Source organism: Bos javanicus, chromosome 1 (assembly GCF_032452875.1).
Source record: "Bos javanicus breed banteng chromosome 1, ARS-OSU_banteng_1.0, whole genome shotgun sequence".
NCBI classification, from domain to species: Eukaryota; Metazoa; Chordata; class Mammalia; order Artiodactyla; family Bovidae; genus Bos; species Bos javanicus.
The window spans coordinates 91,499,863-91,520,156 of NC_083868.1; the positions used below are offsets into that span (position 1 = coordinate 91,499,863).

General features: G+C 37.4%; 1 protein-coding gene across 8 annotated transcripts in view; it reads right to left on the reverse strand.

The window, feature by feature from the left end:
• NAALADL2 (N-acetylated alpha-linked acidic dipeptidase like 2) overlaps positions 1 to 20,294 on the reverse strand; it is a 1,576,761-nt gene that overhangs the window by 82,475 nt on the left and 1,473,992 nt on the right. For all 8 annotated transcript variants that reach the window (XM_061415500.1, XM_061415503.1, XM_061415502.1 and 5 more), the window contains one exon: positions 19,935 to 20,028. In XM_061415500.1, coding sequence (XP_061271484.1) covers positions 19,935 to 20,028 — 94 coding nt within the window. The remainder of the gene's footprint in view (positions 1 to 19,934; positions 20,029 to 20,294) is intronic.

The following is a 20,294-nucleotide window of genomic DNA, read 5'->3' on the forward strand; positions in this document are numbered from 1 at the left end:
TTTCCTTTACATTTTGCTTCTCTTCTTTCACAGCTATTTGTAAAGCCTCCTCAGACAGCCGTTTTGCCTTTTTGCATTTCTTTTTCTTGGGAATGGTTTTGATTCCTGTCTCTGTACAATGTCACGAACCTCTGTCCATAGTTCTTCAGGCACTCTGTCTGTCAGATCTAGTCCCTTAAATCTATTTCTCCCTTCACTGTAGAGTCATAAGGAATTTGATTTAGGTCATACCTGAATGGTCTAGTGGTTTTCCCCACTTTCTTCAATTTAAGTCTGAATTTGGCAATAAGGGTTCATGATCTGAGCCACAGTCAGCTCCTGGTCTTGTTTTTGCCAACTGTATAGAGCTCTCCATCTTTGGCTGCAAAGAATGTAATCAATCTGATTTCAGTGTTCACCATCTAGTGTTGTCCATGTGTAGAGTCTTCTCTTGTGTTGTTGGAAGAGGGTGTTTGCTATGACCAGTGCGTTCTCTTGGCAAAACTCTATTAGCCTTTGCCCTGCTTCATTCTGTACTCCAAGGCCAAAGTTGCCTGTTACTCCAGGTATTTCTTGACTTCCTACTTTTGCATTTCAATCCACTATAACAAAAAGGACATCTTTTTGGGGTGTTAGTTCTAGAAGGTCTTGTAGGTCTTCCTAGAACCATTCAACTTCGGCTTCTTCAGCATTACTAGTCGGGGCATAGACTTGGATTACTGTGATACTGAATGGTTTGTCTTGGAAACGAAGAGAGATCATTCTGTCATTTTTGAGATTGCATCCAAGTACTGCATTTTGGACTCTTTTTTTGACTATGATGGTTACTCCATTTCTTCTAAGGGATTCCTGCCCACAGTAGTAGATGTAATGGTCATCTGAGTTAAATTCACCCATTCCAGTCCATCCTAGAGCACTAATTCCTAGAATATTGACGTTCACTCTTGCCATCCCCTGTTTGACCACTTCCAATTTGCCTTGATTCATAGACCTAACATTCCAGGTTGCTATGTAATATTGCTCTTTACAGCATCGAACCTTGCTTCTATCACCAGTCACATCCACAACTGGGTGTTGTTTTTGCTTTGGCTCCATCCCTTCATTCTTTCTGGAGTTATATCTCCACTGATCTCTAGTAGCATATTGGGCACCTACTGACCTGGGAAGTTCATCTTTCAGTGTCCCATCTTTTTGCCTTTTCATACTATTCATGGGGTTCTCAAGGCAAGAATAGTGAAGTGGTTCACCATTCCCTTCTCCAGTGGACCGCATTCTGTCAGACCTCTCCACCATGACCCGTCCATCTTGGGTGGCCCCACACAGCATGGCTTAGTTTCACTGAGTTAGACAAGGCTGTTGTCCATGTGATCAGATTGGCTAGTTGTCTGTGATTGTGGTTTCAGTCTGTCTGCCTTCTGTTGCCCTCTCTCAGTGCCTACCTTCTTACTTGGGTTTCTCTTACCTTGGACGTGGGGTATCTCTTCACGGCTGTTCCAGCAAAGTGCAGCCACTGCTCCTTACCTTGGCCATGGGCTAGCTCCTCTCGGCCAATAGACTGGTTCAAAATTGGGAAAGGAGTTCATAAAGACTGTATATTGTCACCTCGCCTATTTAACTTTTATGCAAAGTACATCATACAAAATGCTGGACTGGATGAAGCCCAAGCTAGAATCAAGATTGCAGGGAGAAATATCAATAATCTCAGATATGCAGATGATATCACTGGTATGTCAGTAAGGAAATAGGAGCTAAAGATCTTCTTGATGAAAGTGAAAGAGAAGAGTGAAAAAGCTGGCTTAAAACTCAACACTGAAAAGACTAAGATCATGGCATTTGGTCCCATCACTTCATGGTCAATAGACGGGGAGACAATGGAAACAGTGAGAGACTTTATTTTCATAGTCTCCTAAATCACTGCAGATCATGACTGCTGCCATGAAATTAAAAGACATTTGCTCCTTTGAAAAAAAGCTATTACAAACCTAGACAGCATGTTAAAAAGCAGAAACGTTACTTTGCCAATAAATGTCCATCTAGTCTAATCTATGGTTTTTCAAGTACTCATGTTTGGGTGTGAGAGTTGGACCATAAAGAAAGTTGAGCACCAAAGAATTGGTGCTTTTGAACTGTGGTGTTGGAGAAAACTCTTGAGAGTCCCTTAGACTTCAGAGATCCAACCAGTCCATCCTAAAGGAAATCAGTCCTGGATATTCATTGGAAGGACTGACACTGAAGCTGAAGCTCCAATACTTTGGCCACCTGATGTGAAGAACTGACTCATTTGAAAAGACCCTGATGCTGGGAAAGGCTGAAGACAGGAAGAGAAGGGGATGACAGAGGATGAGATGGTTGGATGGCATCACCAACTCAATGGACATGAGTTTGGGCAAGGTCTGGAAGTTGATGATGGACAGGGAAGACTGGCATGCTGAAGTCCATTGGGTTGCAAAAAGTCGGACATGACTAAGCAACTGAAATGAACTGAAAATCACTACAGATGGTGACTGCAGCCAAAAATTTAATAGATGCTTAGTCCTTAGAAGAAAAGCTATGACAAACCTAGACATCATTTAAAATGCAGAGACATCACTTTTAGACAAAGTTCCATCTAGTCAAAGCTAAGGTTTTTCCGGTAGTCATGTACCAATGTGATAGTAGGACCATAAAGATACTGAGGGTCAAAGAGTTGATGCTTTGAAACTGTGTGTGGTGCTGGAGAAGAGTCTTGAGAGTCCCTTGGATAGCAAGGAGATCAAACCAGTCAATCCTAAAGGAAATCAACTCTGAATATTAATTGGAAGGGCTGATGCTGAAGCTGAAGCTCCAAAACTGATACAAAGAACCTACTCATTGGAGAAGACCCTGATGCTGGGAAAGATTGAGGGTACGAGGAGAGGGGGGCATTGGAGAATGAGATGGTTGGATGGCATCATTGACTCAATGGACATGAGTTTGAGCAAATTCTGCGTGATAGTGAAGGACAGAAGAGCCTGGCATGATGCAGTCCATGCAGTTGCAAATAGTTGGCACAACTATTTGAGCAACTGAACAACAACAGCAACAACCAAAGAAACACAAATGGTCAAAAGGTAGATGATAAAAGCTCAATATCACCAGTTATGAAAGAAATGCAAATCAAAACTACAATGAAGTATCACCTCACACTTGTCAGAATGGCCATGATTAAAAATTATACAAATAATGAGTGCTAGAGAGGGTGTGGAGAAAAGGGAACCATGCCACGCTGTGTGTGTAAACATAAATTGGGCAGCCACTGTGGAAAGTGGTTTGAAGGTTTCTCAGATAACTAAAAAATAGAGTTGCAATATGATACAGCAGTCCCACTCCTGAGCATATACCTAGACAAAAATAAAATTTGGAAAGATATATGCACTCCTATCTTCATAGCAGCATTACTCACAATAGCCAAACGTGGAAACAACGTAAATGTCTGCAGACAGATGAATGGATACTGAAAATGCTTTATATGCGTAGAATGGAATACCACTTAGCCATAAAGAGAACAAAATGGTGCCATTCACAGCAACATGGATGGACCCAGTCAGAAAGAGAAACTCATGTATCATATGATATCACTTATACGTGAAATCTAAAATATGACACAATTGAAAATAATTATGAAACAGAATCAGAATCACAAACATAGAGAATAGACTAGTGTTTGCCAGGGGGGTGGGGGGTAGAAGAGTGATGGATTGGGAGTTTGAGATTAACATATGCAACCTAATATACATAGAATGGATAAACAACCATGCCCTACTGCATAGTATAGGGAACATTATTGAATATACTGATAAACCATAATGGAAAATGATAGGAAAACAACCATATGTGTGTGTGTGTACACGTGCGTGTGTGTATGTGTGCATGTGTATGTGTGTGTGTGTGTGTGTATGTATAACTGGGTCACTGCTGTATAGTAGTAATTAATACAACATTGTAAATCATCTATATTTCTATAAAAAATACAGAACTAGACAACCAACCTTTTTTTTTTCTTTCTACTTCTTGACTATTATTTTTTAATTAATTTAATTGGAGGCTAGTTACTCTACAATATTGTGGTGGCTTTTGCCCACATTGACATGAATCAGCCATGGATGTATATGTGTCCCCCCATCCTGAAGCCCCCACCCACCTCCCTCCCCACTCTGGGTTGTCCCAGAGCACTGGCTTTGAGTTCCCTGCTTCATGCATCGAACTTGCACTGGTCATCTGTTTTACATATGGTAATATACATGTTTCAATGCTATTCATCAAATCATCCCACCCTCACCTTCTCCCACAGAGTCCAAAAGTCTGTTCTTTATATTTGTGTCTCTTTTGCTGTCTTGCATATAGGGTCATCATTAACCATCTTTCTAAATTCCACATATATGCATTAATATACTGTATTGGTGTTTCTCTTCTTGACTTACTTCACTCTGTACAATACAATTAACCTTTAAAATTGACTCTTTTATATCTTTGCTCTTGGTGAAAAGCCAACCATTATAAGTTTTTACAGCATGGCAGAACATAATGATTTGTGATAAATATTGAGTACAAACCTTAATATAATATAAAATTATTGAGCCTACCTATTAAAATTATCTTGACATTCAACAGGCAATTGATTTTCCATGCAAATAGGGACCAAAAGAAAGCAGGAGTAGCAATACTCATATCAGATAAAATAGACTTTAAAACAAAGGCTGTGAAAAGAGACAAAGAAGGTCACTACATAATGATCAAAGGATCAATCCAAGAAGAAGATATAACAATTATAAATATATATGCACCCAACACGGGAGCACCGCAGTATGTAAGACAAATGCTAACAAGTATGAAAGGAGAAATTAACAATAACACAATAATAGTGGGAGACTTTAATACCCCACTCACACCTATGGATAGATCAACTAAACAGAAAATTAACAAGGAAACACAAACTTTAAACGATACAATAGACCAGTTAGACCTAATTGATATCTATAGGATATTTCATCCCAAAACAATGAATTTCACCTTTTTCTCAAGCGCACATGGAACCTTCTCCAGGATAGATCACATCCTGGGCCATAAAGCTAGCCTTGGTAAATTCAGAAAAATAGAAATCATTCCAAGCATCTTCTCTGACCACAATGCAGTAAGATTAGATCTCAATTACAGGAGAAAAACTATTAAAAATTCCAACATATGGAGGCTGAACAACACGCTGCTGAATAACCAACAAATCACAGAAGAAATCAAAAAAGAAATCAAAATTTGCATAGAAACGAATGAAAATGAAAACACAACAACCCAAAACCTGTGGGACACAGTAAAAGCAGTCCTAAGGGGAAAGTTCATAGCAATACAGGCACACCTCAAGAAACAAGAAAAAAGTCAAATAAATAACCTAACTCTACACCTAAAGCAACTAGAAAAGGAAGAAATGAAGAACCCCAGGGTTAGTAGAAGGAAAGAAATCTTAAAAATTAGAGCAGAAATAAATGCAAAAGAAACAAAAGAGACCATAGCAAAAATCAACAAAGCCAAAAGCTGGTTCTTTGAAAGGATAAATAAAATTGACAAACCATTAGCCAGACTCATCAAGAAACAAAGGGAGAAAAATCAAATCAATAAAATTAGAAACGAAAATGGAGAGATCACAACAGACAACACAGAAATACAAAGGATCATAAGAGACTATTATCAACAATTATATGCCAATAAAATGGACAATGAGGAAGAAATGGACAAATTCTTAGAAAAGTACAACTTTCCAAAACTCGACCAGGAAGAAATAGAAAACCTTAACAGACCCATCACAAGCACGGAAATTGAAACTGTAATCAAAAACCTTCCAGCAAACAAAAGCCCAGGTCCAGACGGCTTCACAGCTGAATTCTACCAAAAATTTAGAGAAGAGCTAACACCTATCCTGCTCAAACTCTTCCAGAAAATTGCAGAGGAAGGTAAACTTCCAAACTCATTCTATGAGGCCACCATCACCCTAATACCAAAACCTGACAAAGATGCCACAAAAAAAGAAAACTACAGGCCAATATCACTGATGAACATAGATGCAAAAATCCTAAACAAAATTCTAGCAATCAGAATCCAACAACACATTAAAAAGATCATACACCATGACCAAGTGGGCTTTATCCCAGGGATGCAAGGATTCTTCAATATCCGCAAATCAATCAATGTAATACACCACATTAACAAATTGAAAAACAAAAACCATATGATTATCTCAATAGATGCAGAGAAAGCCTTTGACAAAATTCAACACCCATTTATGATAAAAACTCTCCAGAAAGCAGGAATAGAAGGAACATACCTCAACATAATAAAAGCTATATATGACAAACCCACAGCAAATATTATCCTCAATGGTGAAAAATTGAAAGCATTTCCTCTACAGTCAGGAACAAGACAAGGGTGCCCACTTTCACCTTGATTATTCAACATAGTTTTGGAAGTTTTGGTCACAGCAATCAGAGCAGAAAAAGAAATAAAAGGAATCCAAATTGGAAAAGAAGAAGTAAAACTCTCACTATTTGCAGATGACATGATCCTCTACATAGAAAACCCTAAAGACTCCACCAGAAAATTACTAGAACTAATCAATGATTATAGTAAAGTTGCAGGATATAAAATCAACACACAGAAATCCCTTGCATTCCTATACACTAATAATGAGAAAACAGAAAGAGAAATTAAGGAAACAATTCCATTCACCATTGCAATGAAAAGAATAAAATACTTAGGAATATATCTACCTAAAAAAACTAAAGACCTATATATAGAAAACTATAAAACACTGGTGAAAGAAATCAAAGAGGACACTAATAGATGGAGAAATATACCATGTTCATGGATTGGAAGAATCAATATAGTGAAAATGAGTATACTACCCAAAGCAATTTATAGATTCAATGCAATCCCTATCAAGCTACCAACAGTATTCTTCACAGAGCTAGAACAAATAATTTCACAATTTGTATGGAAATACAAAAAACCTCGAATAGCCAAAGCGATCTTGAGAAAGAAAAATGGAACTGGAGGAATCAACCTACCTGACTTCAGGCTCTACTACAAAGCCACAGTTATCAAGACAGTATGGTATTGGCACAAAGACAGAAATATAGATCAATGGAACAAAATAGAAAGCCCAGAGATAAATCCACGCACATATGGACAGCTTATCTTTGACAAAGGAGGCAAGAATATACAGTGGATTAAAGACAATCTCTTTAACAAGTGGTGCTGGGAAATCTGGTCAACCACTTGTAAAAGAATGAAACTAGAACACTTTCTAACACCATATACAAAAATAAACTCAAAATGGATTAAAGATCTCAACGTAAGACCAGAAACTATAAAACTCCTAGAGGAGAACATAGGCAAAACACTCTCTGACATACAACACAGCAGGATCCTCTATGACCCACCTCCCAGAATATTGGAAATAAAAGCAAAAATAAACAAATGGGACCTAATTAAACTTAAAAGCTTCTGCACATCAAAGGAAACTATTAGCAAGGTGAAAAGACAGCCTTCAGAATGGGAGAAAATAATAGCAAATGAAGCAACTGACAAACAACTAATCTCAAAAATATACAAGCAACTCCTACAGCTCAACTCCAGAAAAATAAATGACCCAATCAAAAAATGGGCCAAAGATCTAAATAGACATTTCTCCAAAGAAGACATACAGATGGCTAACAAACACATGAAAAGATGCTCAACATCACTCCTTATCAGAGAAATGCAAATCAAAACCACTATGAGGTACCATCTCACGCCAGTCAGAATGGCTGCGATCCAAAAGTCTACAAATAATAAATGCTGGAGAGGGTGTGGAGAAAAGGGAACCCTCTTACACTGTTGGTGGGAATGCAAACTAGTACAACCACTATGGAGAACAGTGTGGAGATTCCTTAAAAAACTGGAAATAAAAATGCCTTATGATCCAGCAATCCCACTGCTTGGCATACACACTGAGGAAACCAGAAGGGAAAGAGACACGTGTACCCCAATGTTCGTCGCAGCACTGTTTATAATAGCCAGGACATGGAAGCAACCTAGATGTCCATCAGCAGATGAATGGATAAGAAAGCTGTGGTACATATACACAATGGAGTATTACTCAGCCATTAAAAAGAATACATTTGAATCAGTTTTAATGAGGTGGATGAAACTGGAGCCTATTATACAGAGTGAAGTAAGCCAGAAGGAAAAACATAAATACAGTATACTAACGCATATATATGGAATTTAGAAAGATGGTAACGATAACCCTGTATACGAGACAGCAAAAGAGACACTGATGTATAGAACAGTCTTATGGACTCTGTGGGAGAGGGAGAGGGTGGGAAGATTTGGGAGAATGGCATTGAAACATGTGAAATGTCATGTATGAAACGAGATGCCAGTCCAGGTTCAGTGCACGATGCTGGATGCTTGGGGCTGGTGCGCTGGGACGGCCCAGGGGGATGGTATGGGGAGGGGGAGGGAGGAGGGTTCAGGATGGGAAGCACGTGTATACCTGAAATTTTTTTTAATTTTAAAAATAAAATAAATAAATAAATAAATAAATAAATAAATAAAAAAAAAAAAAAAGAAATTTAATTTACAAAAACAGGCAGTCTGCCCTCAGGCAGTGATTTGTGGACTCCTGCTACATGTTCAATAAAGGTGATTATGAAAAAATATTTAGGTTATTTGTTTACCTATTTATGTAAATATATACATATATATTTAACCACATGTTTTTATTTTGGATAATAAATCCTAGCTTCAGAAGAAAAAAAAGAAAAAAAAGAAAAAAAAAAAGAAATGTACTTCTAAATTTCAAATGAAAACAGTTTGCATTTTCCCTCCATTTCTATGCAAAATACAAATATATTTTCACCAACTACTTATTGAGTCCTATTTTGTGTACTGTTTTATAAGTACTGGTTCTGTAAGACACAAAAAATTACATATCTCGTTGTAATAAATTTCTAATCTAGTTAGAAATAATCCAAAAACAGGGAATAAATAAGTATGAAGTGAAATAAATGCTCTTAAAGATGAAGGAATACATCATCGGGTATAGCAATATCCTAATTAGATCCCAGGGAAGAAGTGAAACTTGAGTGATCATGAAATTACACAGAAACTGACCTCTAATGGAACTCTTAAAAGTCTGGAAACTACCTATATTAAAGTAGTTGAGGTAGGGTGTTCCATCTAGAAATAACAATATTGATTAGTCTTCCCTCATTTCCCCCAGTCCTCATCCTCCTAGAGGATGAACCCATGTCTAACTTACACCCTTCCATTTTTCCAGGTTTCTGTAGAAAGGACAGGGCTGGATATTATAATCAGTATTAATATTAAGTGAAGAGGAAGAGGGAAGAGAGAAGGAAGGAGGAATTACCAGTCAGTGGATATAAAGATGGATACTGAGATCTAGACAAGTCACTTCAGGAGAAACTACAATATACTAGAGGAAGCAGATCCCTACTCCACAGAGTCCCCTGCCTTCTAGCCAACAATCACCCTGTGCTCTTCTCCCCAGAAGGCAGCGTAGGGTAGGGCAGAGGCCTTGGAATCTGATGGCCCTATATTCCAGTCCTAAATCTACCACATAAATGTATACACCCAAGTAAGACTCAAAACCCTTCCTAGGCAATTTCTTAATCTCTAAATTGGTCATAATACTCAGCTCAGCCCACGAGGTTAGAGTAAGGTTAAATGTCGCAAAGAACGGAAGGCTCTTAGCACATTACCTGGTATTTGGGGAGTGACCCCTAAAGTGCCAAGGTGCTTCCCAGAAACTGTGCTCTTGAGTACCCTTGGTATAGGACCCTAAAATACCTTCCAACAATAGGTCAGACACTTAAAGTTGTTTAATACACATCCTACCCACAAGGCCTCTAAGGCATCTGGGTATGAACAGTAACTACAGGGCTGACTACACCCCTTGAGCCTACAGATGTTCCAACCTGCCAGAGTCTGAGACCAGCACAAACAACCTCTTATCCTGCAGCACTTCATACCTTGATGAGTTTCTGCTTGGCAGAAACCCATGTGTATTATGTCTGTTCTGCAGTCACCTGAACAAATTTATAACTGTCTCATTTTAAATAATGATTTTACTGCCTACTGTTGTGGCCTCTCGAGTTTCATACTTCAAAAACTTTTAGTTTATTTCTATTTTTTGGTTCTGCTTTCTGGCTGTACTTTTTAAAAACTCACTCAATTTCATTTTGAATTAAGAATGAAATGTACTGGTCATACTCTAAAACTATATTTTTATATCAAACTAACATAGCCTTTTACTTGAATAGTATTTCACAGTATCTCTTCTTCTACAGATTGAGCTTATCACAATTTTAAAGGTGCTAACAATTGCACAATCATAGCTTAGATTTCACTGATTTATAGTGCTAAGAAAAAGTATGATTTATGTTCTGCATAACACAGCAGTTAAAAGCAGAATAGAAGATTATTTGGTGGGGGGGGACGGGAATGCGTGCTACTTAATGTTGTCTTAAAAATATCTTGTGGCATCACTAAAGAGAAGAAAAGAAATGTCCAATATGATTTCAGCCAGGGGAAACAACAGTCCTTTATTATCCTGCATTTTCTATTCTTCATGCTGCCTTCTTTAGTATGAATCACAATGAATCATCTCAGCTGGTTATTTAAAGAAGTTAAACAAACAAAAATGCAGGTAGAGAAAGAAGTGTGAGAGCTACTGCACTGCTGATACTCAAATAATCTAACATTGATTCTACAATGCATAAATAAAAGGATATTATTTTCAAAATGCAATATGCCAGAAGACAGTGGATAATTATTTCTAAACTGAACACAGTAGAAATTCATTTTGCAAAGATGCCAAAGTGGCATGTTTAGAAGAATCAGGTGGGCCACTTTTAAAAAACAGAGGCAACACGTTCTAAAGATTCAGTTCAGTTCAGTTCAGTCGCTCAGTCATGTCCGATTCTTTGAGATCCCATGAACCACAGCATGCCAGGCCTCCCTGTCCGTCACCAACTCCTGGAGTTTACCCAAACTCATGTCCATTGAGTCAGTGATGCCATCCAACCATCTCATCCTCTGTCGTTCCCTTCTCCTCCTGTCCTCTAAAGATTATCTTGCATTCAAATATTATCCAAAAAATCCAGGTAGCCACGGCAGATGGAAATCTAGCAAGACTTTTCATATATTGCATTGAATGGGTTCTCCCAACAGTGTCTTTCTGCCTAGTACAGAAATTGATCCAGAGGCTCTTTTTATGGCTCACAGATGTGGCCACTATATTCTGTTTGTAACTACATGATCTGGTTATTGGTGGCTCTGGAAGAGTGAGCGCAAGCTTTCTTGAATGAATTAAATTAATGTGTGGTTATTTTTTATCACTCTCTTCCTGAGGCAGAAAGTTGGAATTTTATATTTAATAAAACATGTGAGTTTAATTATGCTTTGACTAAACCAAGAAACTGAAAAAGTAAAGGCTTTAATACAATTAATCAACATGAGGGCAGGGCACTTTATGCTCTATTACAAGCTATAATTAAAAGTATCTTTAAAAAAAAGTTACTTTGTAAGTGTTGCCAGTGAAGCAACACTTAAAGCCTAATGGATTGTAGTGCTATCCTGTCATGGATACAGGGTTTTATCCTAATACTACTCTTAGGGAAAACAAATTCACAATATAATAGTTCATTATTGTGATAGTAAAAATGATACTAAGTCATTAATATATTTCAATCAATGTAGTGACACATGTGAAAAGAAACCTTCAAGCAGATTTGGATGAAGTATTCACAGCAGGGAAGAAAATGATCACAAAAGAAAGCTGTGTGAATAGCAACAAATTGTGAGATGGGTAAAACGGAGCAAAGAAAGTATAACTCTGAGGAAAACAAAGGAGACACCATATTTAGGATAATAATTAAGGAACATTATGCAATAAAAATATGAGTTCAAAGAGAAATGAGGAGAAAGAAAATCTAATTTCAGGAGACAAACACTGACATTTTAGAAATGATCAGATTTGTTGCAGACCCAGCTGTCTCACATTCCTTTTTGGATGAGGTGTGGAATATTAATAAATGAAATGCAATCTGTAATATAGTTATATAATCAGATTCCATACAGAAATATAATGGAGACTGAAACTAAACATATTTTTTTTAGGAATTTACACCCAATGAATGGTTAATCTCTTATCAAAATTCCCTACCAATTTGGGTAAGCAATGTAAGACACTTCTCAGAGAATGTTGTTAAGTCCTCATCACACCAAAAACTCAGTTCCAGAAATGCTAGTTTAGACCACTACTAATTTGACATGGTTCAGAATTCCCTTGGAAACACAATCTGTCCCTGGAAATATTTGGATTTTAGATGATCTGCTTCAGATTTCTCAGGGAGAACACAGAACCAGATATCTACCCTTTACTATCTATAGGCTGGTCCAGAGTTTGAATTGGTAGTCATTAAAACCAAGACTGGATACAGAGAGACTGAGGATGTAATCATGCAATTTATAAAGTGCATACTTATTTGCAAATTGGGAAATTCATCTTACATTACTCAGAAAAGGGGAAAAGAAGACATTATACAGGTCCCCAATCACTTGGAATTGTAGTAAAGAACCAACATGACAAGTGAAAATATGTAAATACAAATCTTAAAGAAATCATAGAGCTTGCCTCAGTGGCATCATCACATTGAAACACTATCCCTCCTCCCAAAATGAAGTGATTGACGCAAATGAATTATCAAAGCTTATAAAGAAACAAAGAAAAAAGTCAGATCAAATCAGCATTGTTAGCATTTCAAAAAACGGCGGAAAAGCTGCCAACAACCATTTCACATTGAGTGAGACAATCAGAGGTGGCAACAAGCCACACAGTTCGAAACTGTGTTTCCTGTTGGGTCTGGATTGCACTAAATGTGTACATAGCCAGATCAAATGAAAATTATTTTTACTTTATTTGGTCATTTGTAGTTTTTATAATCATGCTAAGTAATTAACATCCAGGATTCTGGCGAAGAAAACAAAAAGCATCAGAATTACACAGTTGTTAATTCTTTTGAAGTGCTATTTTTGCATTACAAAGTAGATAAAGAGAGAAACTATAAACTTAAACAAAAAGTTTCAGAATTATATAGTTGTTAATTATTTTGAAGTGCTGTTTTTGCATTAAAAAATGGATAAAGTGAGAAACTGCAAACTTAGTAAGGTCATCAAGTGCTTACTCCTTAATTGGCTTCCAGGTTCAAGGATGTGGTAAGTGCAACTTTACTTATTCCTGACACTCTTCTTTGCCCCCATAAACTAGTACCATTGGCTTGTGTGTGCATTTTTTGGACATACTTTTATTTGTCATAAATACATCTGATGCATGTCAGTTATCTTATCAGTCACTATTTATACTATATCCCCATGCGCCAACCATGTTATAAATATTCATCCTCTATTATGTGCTTGGCATTGACCAAATATTAAGAGCCAAGGTCACTCAGTCAAAATGAGCTTTCAAGAACCATCTAATAAATCAACTCAAACAAATTATTCACTGGTAAATTATCCTTCTTTCTGGGGGTTGTGAGAAGGATAGAGAATGGTCTGCTGCTACCGTAAACTAGTGTAATAAATAAACAAGATGGCTGGTTGTCAAGGGGTAAAAATTACACCATTGAAAATGCAATCAGGTTTCAGGGACCTTCATACTTAAACTCTTTGCAATAAGGAGAAACAGTATTTTATAGTTCAGCCTTGAAGGTCATTTTTTTAAACTGTAATTGAGAACTTAAGACTAATCACCATTAACTGTCATAGAAATATAAGAAAATATATCAACAATTAAAGCTTGTATCAAGCGATAAAACTGTATGTTTCATTTAACATGGTATAGGAACTCTGTTTAGCTAGTGAAATCATCTACCATTGTAGCTAAAATTAAAACAAATATTTACTTAGTTGTTGATAAGTGATGTCCATTATTTATGCATTAGAACATTAAGATATCCTATTTTAAAACTAAGGTTATAACCAAAGTAGTCAAAACAGAATAAGTAAACAAAATTGCCCACAATTTCACAAACATTTAAATAATCTTTTACTATGATTCAGATAATTCAAATAGTTTTAAATCTTGATGACTAGAAAAATGTATAGCTTAAAGGTGACTACTCATATCCCTTTGATCAAATAGTTACAGCCAGGTCATGGTAAAGGAATAATTTTTGCCTATTTTGGGGGTTACATTTTGTTTTTGCTTTGCTTTGTCTTTTAAGTCTGGGCATATCTCAAGTCTGGCCACATCTTTCTGAGTGAAAGTGACAGGGAGACCCAAGGATTTTCACATCAAAAGAAGCAAAACTCAAAAATAACCAACAACCAAAGAAGAAACAGTCCAATATAACAGCAAGAAGCCAAAATGCTCCTGGCTCATCCAACTGAGAACCTGAGATGTTCAAGGGGGTTTCATCTAGACTTTGTCATGTCTGGCCTGCAGTGGAAGTCACTGTGGAATGACTGCCGTTTCATCTTGTCTTGTTGTCTCCCCTGTACTGACATGCGTTTAGATATAGCTGTCAAAGAAAGGATTAGTAACCTGGCCTGTTCTCAGACTGTTTTCTTTAACTGTTTGCCTCAACTGAAACCTGGCTCTCTGCTATTGACAATGCTCCCGTCACATCACTTTTCAGCAGTAGCTCTCTTTCCTCCCAGGCCCTCTATACCACTAGCCATAGGAGAACAATATGAAGTGTCTTTAAGTCCCTGATCATTCTCTGAAGATTTTACCTCCTGGTTCAATCACTGTTTCTTATAAGAATTACTCCTGTCTTAGCTCTTGACAATATCAATATCCACATAGACATAGTCTGGCCTCTTTTTCCATAGCTCTTTTCCTCTGTTGACCAGCTACCACACTTCCATGGTCCTGCCTCAACCCTGACACTGTCATTACCAATATCTGCACTCTTTTTATGATCAGATTTTCAACAATTCCAATTGCGGGTCTTTTCTGCTTACTTTTTCTAATTATTTGGATTGACAAAAGTCTATTGATCCTCTGTTCTTTGTGCTTGCTCTCATTCCCTTTGTATCCTTACTTTATTCCACACCCAGTTTAGGTATGTCAGTCCATCTATATGAGCACTCCTTTTCAGACACTCTCACTCTCATTTTTCCTAACCTTATCTAGCTCATTTTCCCCCTCCCAGCAAAGCCCTAGCTCTGATTAAATCCAAATCTGCCTGTTCTATGCCTGAATCCCCAGCTGCAGGCTGGAAAAAAATACACAATTATGCTGAATTATCTCACTTAAAGACTTCCCTGATGACTCAGATGGTAACGAAACTACCTGCACTGCAGGAGACCTGGGTTCAATCCCTGGATTGGGAAGATCCCCTGGCGGAGGGCATGGCAACACACTTCAGTATTCGTGCCTGGAGAATCCCCATGGACAGAGGAGCCTAGTGGGCTACAGTCCGTGGGCTCACAAAGAGTTGGACGTGACTGAGAGAGTAAGCACAGCACATAGCACATCTCACTTAAAACATTTCTTCTGAATGCTCTATGATGCCCAAAAGACCAATCCCTCTTTCATCTTCCCAAGCAACTATTATATTGTTTATTACAATCAAAGAGGTTGACAAGAGTTCCCACAACCACACTTACTTATCCCATACGATATGCTCTGTGTTCCTTCACATTTTTATGGATGTTTATAACTAAGGCAACATTCTAAATCTTATGCTGCTTCTTCAAGAAAAACATTCCAGCTATTCCTTTCACTTTCTTCAAATATTCAAAAAATTGGATTTTTTCAATTCTCCTTTCATCTTAATCAAATCCTCACTCTCCATCAGATCATTCTCATCAAAATAGAAACATGCTAACTATATGCAGATAATACCACCCTTATGGCAGAAAGTGAGGAAGAACTAAAGCCCTCTTGATGAAAGTGAAAGAGGAGAGTGAAAAAGTTGGCTTAAAGCTCAACATTCAGAAAACGAAGATCATGGCTTCCAGTCCCATCACTTCATGGAAAATAGAGTGGAAAGAGTGGACACAGTGTCTGACTTTATTTTTCTGGGCTCCAAAATCAGTGCAGATTGTGATTGCAGCCATGAAATTAAAAGATGCTTACTCCTTTCCTTGGAAGGAAAGTTATAACCAACCTAGACAACATATTAAAAAGCAGAGACATTACTTTGCCAACAAAGGTCCATCTAGTCAAGGCTATGGTTTTTCCAGTGGTCATGTATGGATGTGAGAGTTGGACTGTGAAGAATGCTGAGTGCCGAAAAATTGATGCTTTTGAACTGTGGTGTTGGAAAAGACTCTTGAGAGTCCCTTGGACTGCAAGGACATCCAACCAGTCCATCCTAAAGATCAGTCCTGAGTGTTCATTGGAGGGACTGATGTTGAAGCTGAAACTCCAATACTCTGGCCACACGATGAGAAGAGCTGACTCATTTGAAAAGATCCTGATGCTGGGAGGGATTGGGGGCAGGAGGAGAAGGGGATGACAGAGGATGAGATAGTTGGATGGTATCACCGACTTGATGGACATGGGTTTGGGTGGACTCCAGGAGTTGGTGATGGACAGGGAGGCCTGGTGTACTGTGGTTCATGGGGTCGCAAAGAGTCGGAGACCACTGAGCAACTGAACTGAACTGAACAGTCCTCAACTCCAAGCTTTCCATCTAATAGCTGCTGCTGCTGCTAAGTCGCTTCATTCGTGTCCGACTCTGTGCAACCCCATAGACGGCAGCCGACCCTGTCCTTAGGATTCTCCAGGCAAGAACACTGGAGTGGGTTGCCATTTCCTTCTCCAATGCATGAAAGTGAAAAGTTGAAGTGAAGTCACTCAGTCGTGTCCGACTCTTAGTGACCCCATGGACTGCAGCCTACCAGCATCCTCCACCCATGGGATTTTCCAGGCAAGAGTACTGGAGTGGGTTGCCATTGCCTTCTCCACATCTAACAGCACCAGTCCCCAATTTATCACTTCTCATTTTCTTTTGAACCCTCTAACGAGACGATTTTGTATACTACTCTACTAAAATTGCTTTCATTGAGATCACAGGTGACCTCTAAATTGCTCAATCTAGCTGTCAGTACTTGGTCCTCACATTTCTTAACCTGTAGTAGTATTTGATGGAGTGGATCTCTCCTTCCTCTTTCAAAGCTTTTATTCCCTTTGCTTCAAGATATCACATTCACCTAGTTTGTCTCTTATCCTTTGTCTCTTTCTCAGTATCTTTCTCAGATTCCCCTTCTGTTCCTATTTCTAAATGTAGACATGCCCAGAAATCATAAGCCTTTTCTGTCCCTTGTTGCTGCTGTGCTGTGCTCGGTCCTGTCTGATTCTCTGTGACCCCTTGGAGTGTAGCCCACCAGGCTCCTCTGTCCATGGAATTCTGTCCATGGAATTCTTCAGGCAAGAATATTGGAGTTGGGTGCTGTGCCCACCCCCAGGGGATCTTCCCAACACCAGGCTCCAACTCTTACATCTCCTGCATTGGCAGGTGGATTCTTCATCACTACCCCACCTAGGAAGCCCTTTCTTCCCTCTATCTGCACTCAACTAGAAATCTCATCTGGGACAACTCTCACATATATATTCCCAGACCAAATCTCTCCATTGTGCCCTGGATACAACCACATTATGCCCTGGATACAACCACATTGTGCCCTGGATACAACCACAGTCAATTGTGCTCTGTAACACTTAATACAAATTTATTCCAAAGTGATTGATATTAGAGAACTATTTGAGCATAAAGCTAATTTAAAAATTGCTTTGACTTATGGCAATTTTGTTCTACCATGTACATATGTTTCTTAGCAGTAGAAATTTTAATTTTGTTTTATTTATTTACCTACAGACTTGGTTTTATGTTTTGGTTTTCTGATCATATAACGATACCAGGAATACCATGGATAGTCAATAAATATTTGTTAAATGAATGAATAAATGGGTTCAGGAGATCTTGTAAAGTCTGAGGGATATACGCAAACTGTTTTGTACAAGTGCAATTTTCTGAAGAAAGAGACATACTTTCCTGTATTTTCAAAGAGATTCCTAACTACCTGCCCACATACACACAAAGGAAAAAAAAAAAAACAGTAATGATGTAATTCTAACAATGACTCATGAGGACTTTTTTCTGACCCTCAGAAGTAAGACTACATTAATTAAAACACTCATATAGAAATAATAATGCTAAAGTATTACTTATAGATTTAAAAAGTACACCCAATTGTTTAAAAAATAATAGAATTTGGAACTCAAAATGACAGTATTGCTACTGCTTTTGGTTTTTCTGGGTTTGCTTAAATTTAAAAATGTATCTTGATATCTTTATTACAAAGGTATTAAACATTTACCATAGATCTGAACTCAGAAAAGTGACCTGTAAATCATTTATAATTCTATTGTACAGTGTTACTATTTCACAGTATACTCCTTCAGGCTCATTTCTATGCATGAGAGTTATTCTTTATAGATGGACAAATCTTCTTGTAATACAAATAAGTCTCCTCCATTTGTTCTCTGCAAGTTTTAAGTATAATATGAAGTACCAACTGAATTTTTTAAAGTTTGAAAATGAGAACTAAAGTAAAAGCAAAACAGTCTACAGAACAAACAAAATAGATGGTTAAAAGAAATCCTTGCAAAGAATGTATTATTCACAGAAGTTTTAAACCATTTATTTATGCTTACACTATTCTTATTTTATAAAATACCATATACTTGGTTACTCAGTCTCTACAAAATATTCTAGAAATAGAAAATTTTAAGTGGAAGACAGAGAGACTGCTACAGGTAGTCATACTGACAACAATAAAATGAAGCTTGACAAAATAGAAAAAAATAGAGACAAGCTTAAATATCCCCAGAGTAGAGTAATATGAGGCCATTTAGTATAGGAGTAAAAGGCCCTAAACAGCACAATTGCTCCCAAGGTCACAGTTTTACAGCTAATATAATAAAAGTCATAAGAATCACTGAGGGGAAAAAATATTTTATTGTAGTACTCTCTGGATTAAGAATGAATCCAGGTAGTCAAAATTTTCAAAGTATTAAAGCTTTAGATACTAGAACTGTTTGGCTCTTTAGACTGACCCATTTTCCAAGAATTACTGTTTAAGTACTATAGTGAAAATATTTGCTTTTATATTGAGAAATACATGTTTACAAATGATATGGTAGTAAGATGTGTGGCTCAAAGATAAGGAGGGTGCACTTTTAAATTATTTACAACACTGTCCTTTGTATTTGAGGAATAGAGATAAACTAAAAGTTTGGTTGAAAGGTTTATATATAGAAAAAGGGAAAATAAAGGTAATTACTAGGGTGATATTAAAAATTTTAGAAAGAGATTATATACAAACATGAAGCAACTGAAATAGAGACTATGGAAATAATTTCTTGGTTTCCTCCTTGTCAGCCTTAATCTAGAATGAGCCAACACTTGAGTCAAGTGGTCCCAGCTCATACCTCACAGAAACCAATCTCAAAGCACAAACTTTCAGCCAATATTGTTTGAACTGACTGACTATTAGGCATGTGGTGGTTTAATTGCTAAGTCGTGTCCAACTCTTTCAATCCCATGAACTGTAGCACACCAGGCTCTTCTGTCCATAAGATTTTCCAGGAAAGGATACTGGAGTTGGTTGCCATGCCCTCCTCCAGGGGATCTTCCCAACTCAGAGATCAAACCCAGGTCTCCTGCACTGCAGGCAGATTCTTTACCAACCTTATTCTTATTGACATGGCAGCCAACATTCTTCTAAGCTCTTCTCAACATTATCCTCTATATGAAGGAAAGTGCCACATTACCATTCCTAGTGAAATAGTTGTTGACTTTATACCTGTTGAAAATTAGTTGAACATTTTCATTTGCTAAAATTACTATAATCCAAAGAAAAATTACCTTTAAGGCTGTTTTGAACTTCTAAAGCTATATCAAGAGCATTAAAGGGCAGAACTGGTTCGTTGGCAATTTGCAAAATCACTTCTCCTGAGAGCTGAAAGAAAAAAAATACTAGAATTTAGTATTAAGGGTTTTTGTTTGTTTTTCATTATTTCATGCAATTTTATACTCTTATCTAGAGTAAAAAAAAAAGAGGGCAAATTTATTTTTATAATATTTCTTTTTTTAAAAACCTCTAAAAAATTTTTGTCTTTCTGTAAAGAAAAAAAAAAAAAGTCCTCAGTATATTTTCCATGTCTTAGATTAGTATAAGGAGATAAAATATTTTCTTTCTTTTGGGCTAAAATATTAAGAAATAGT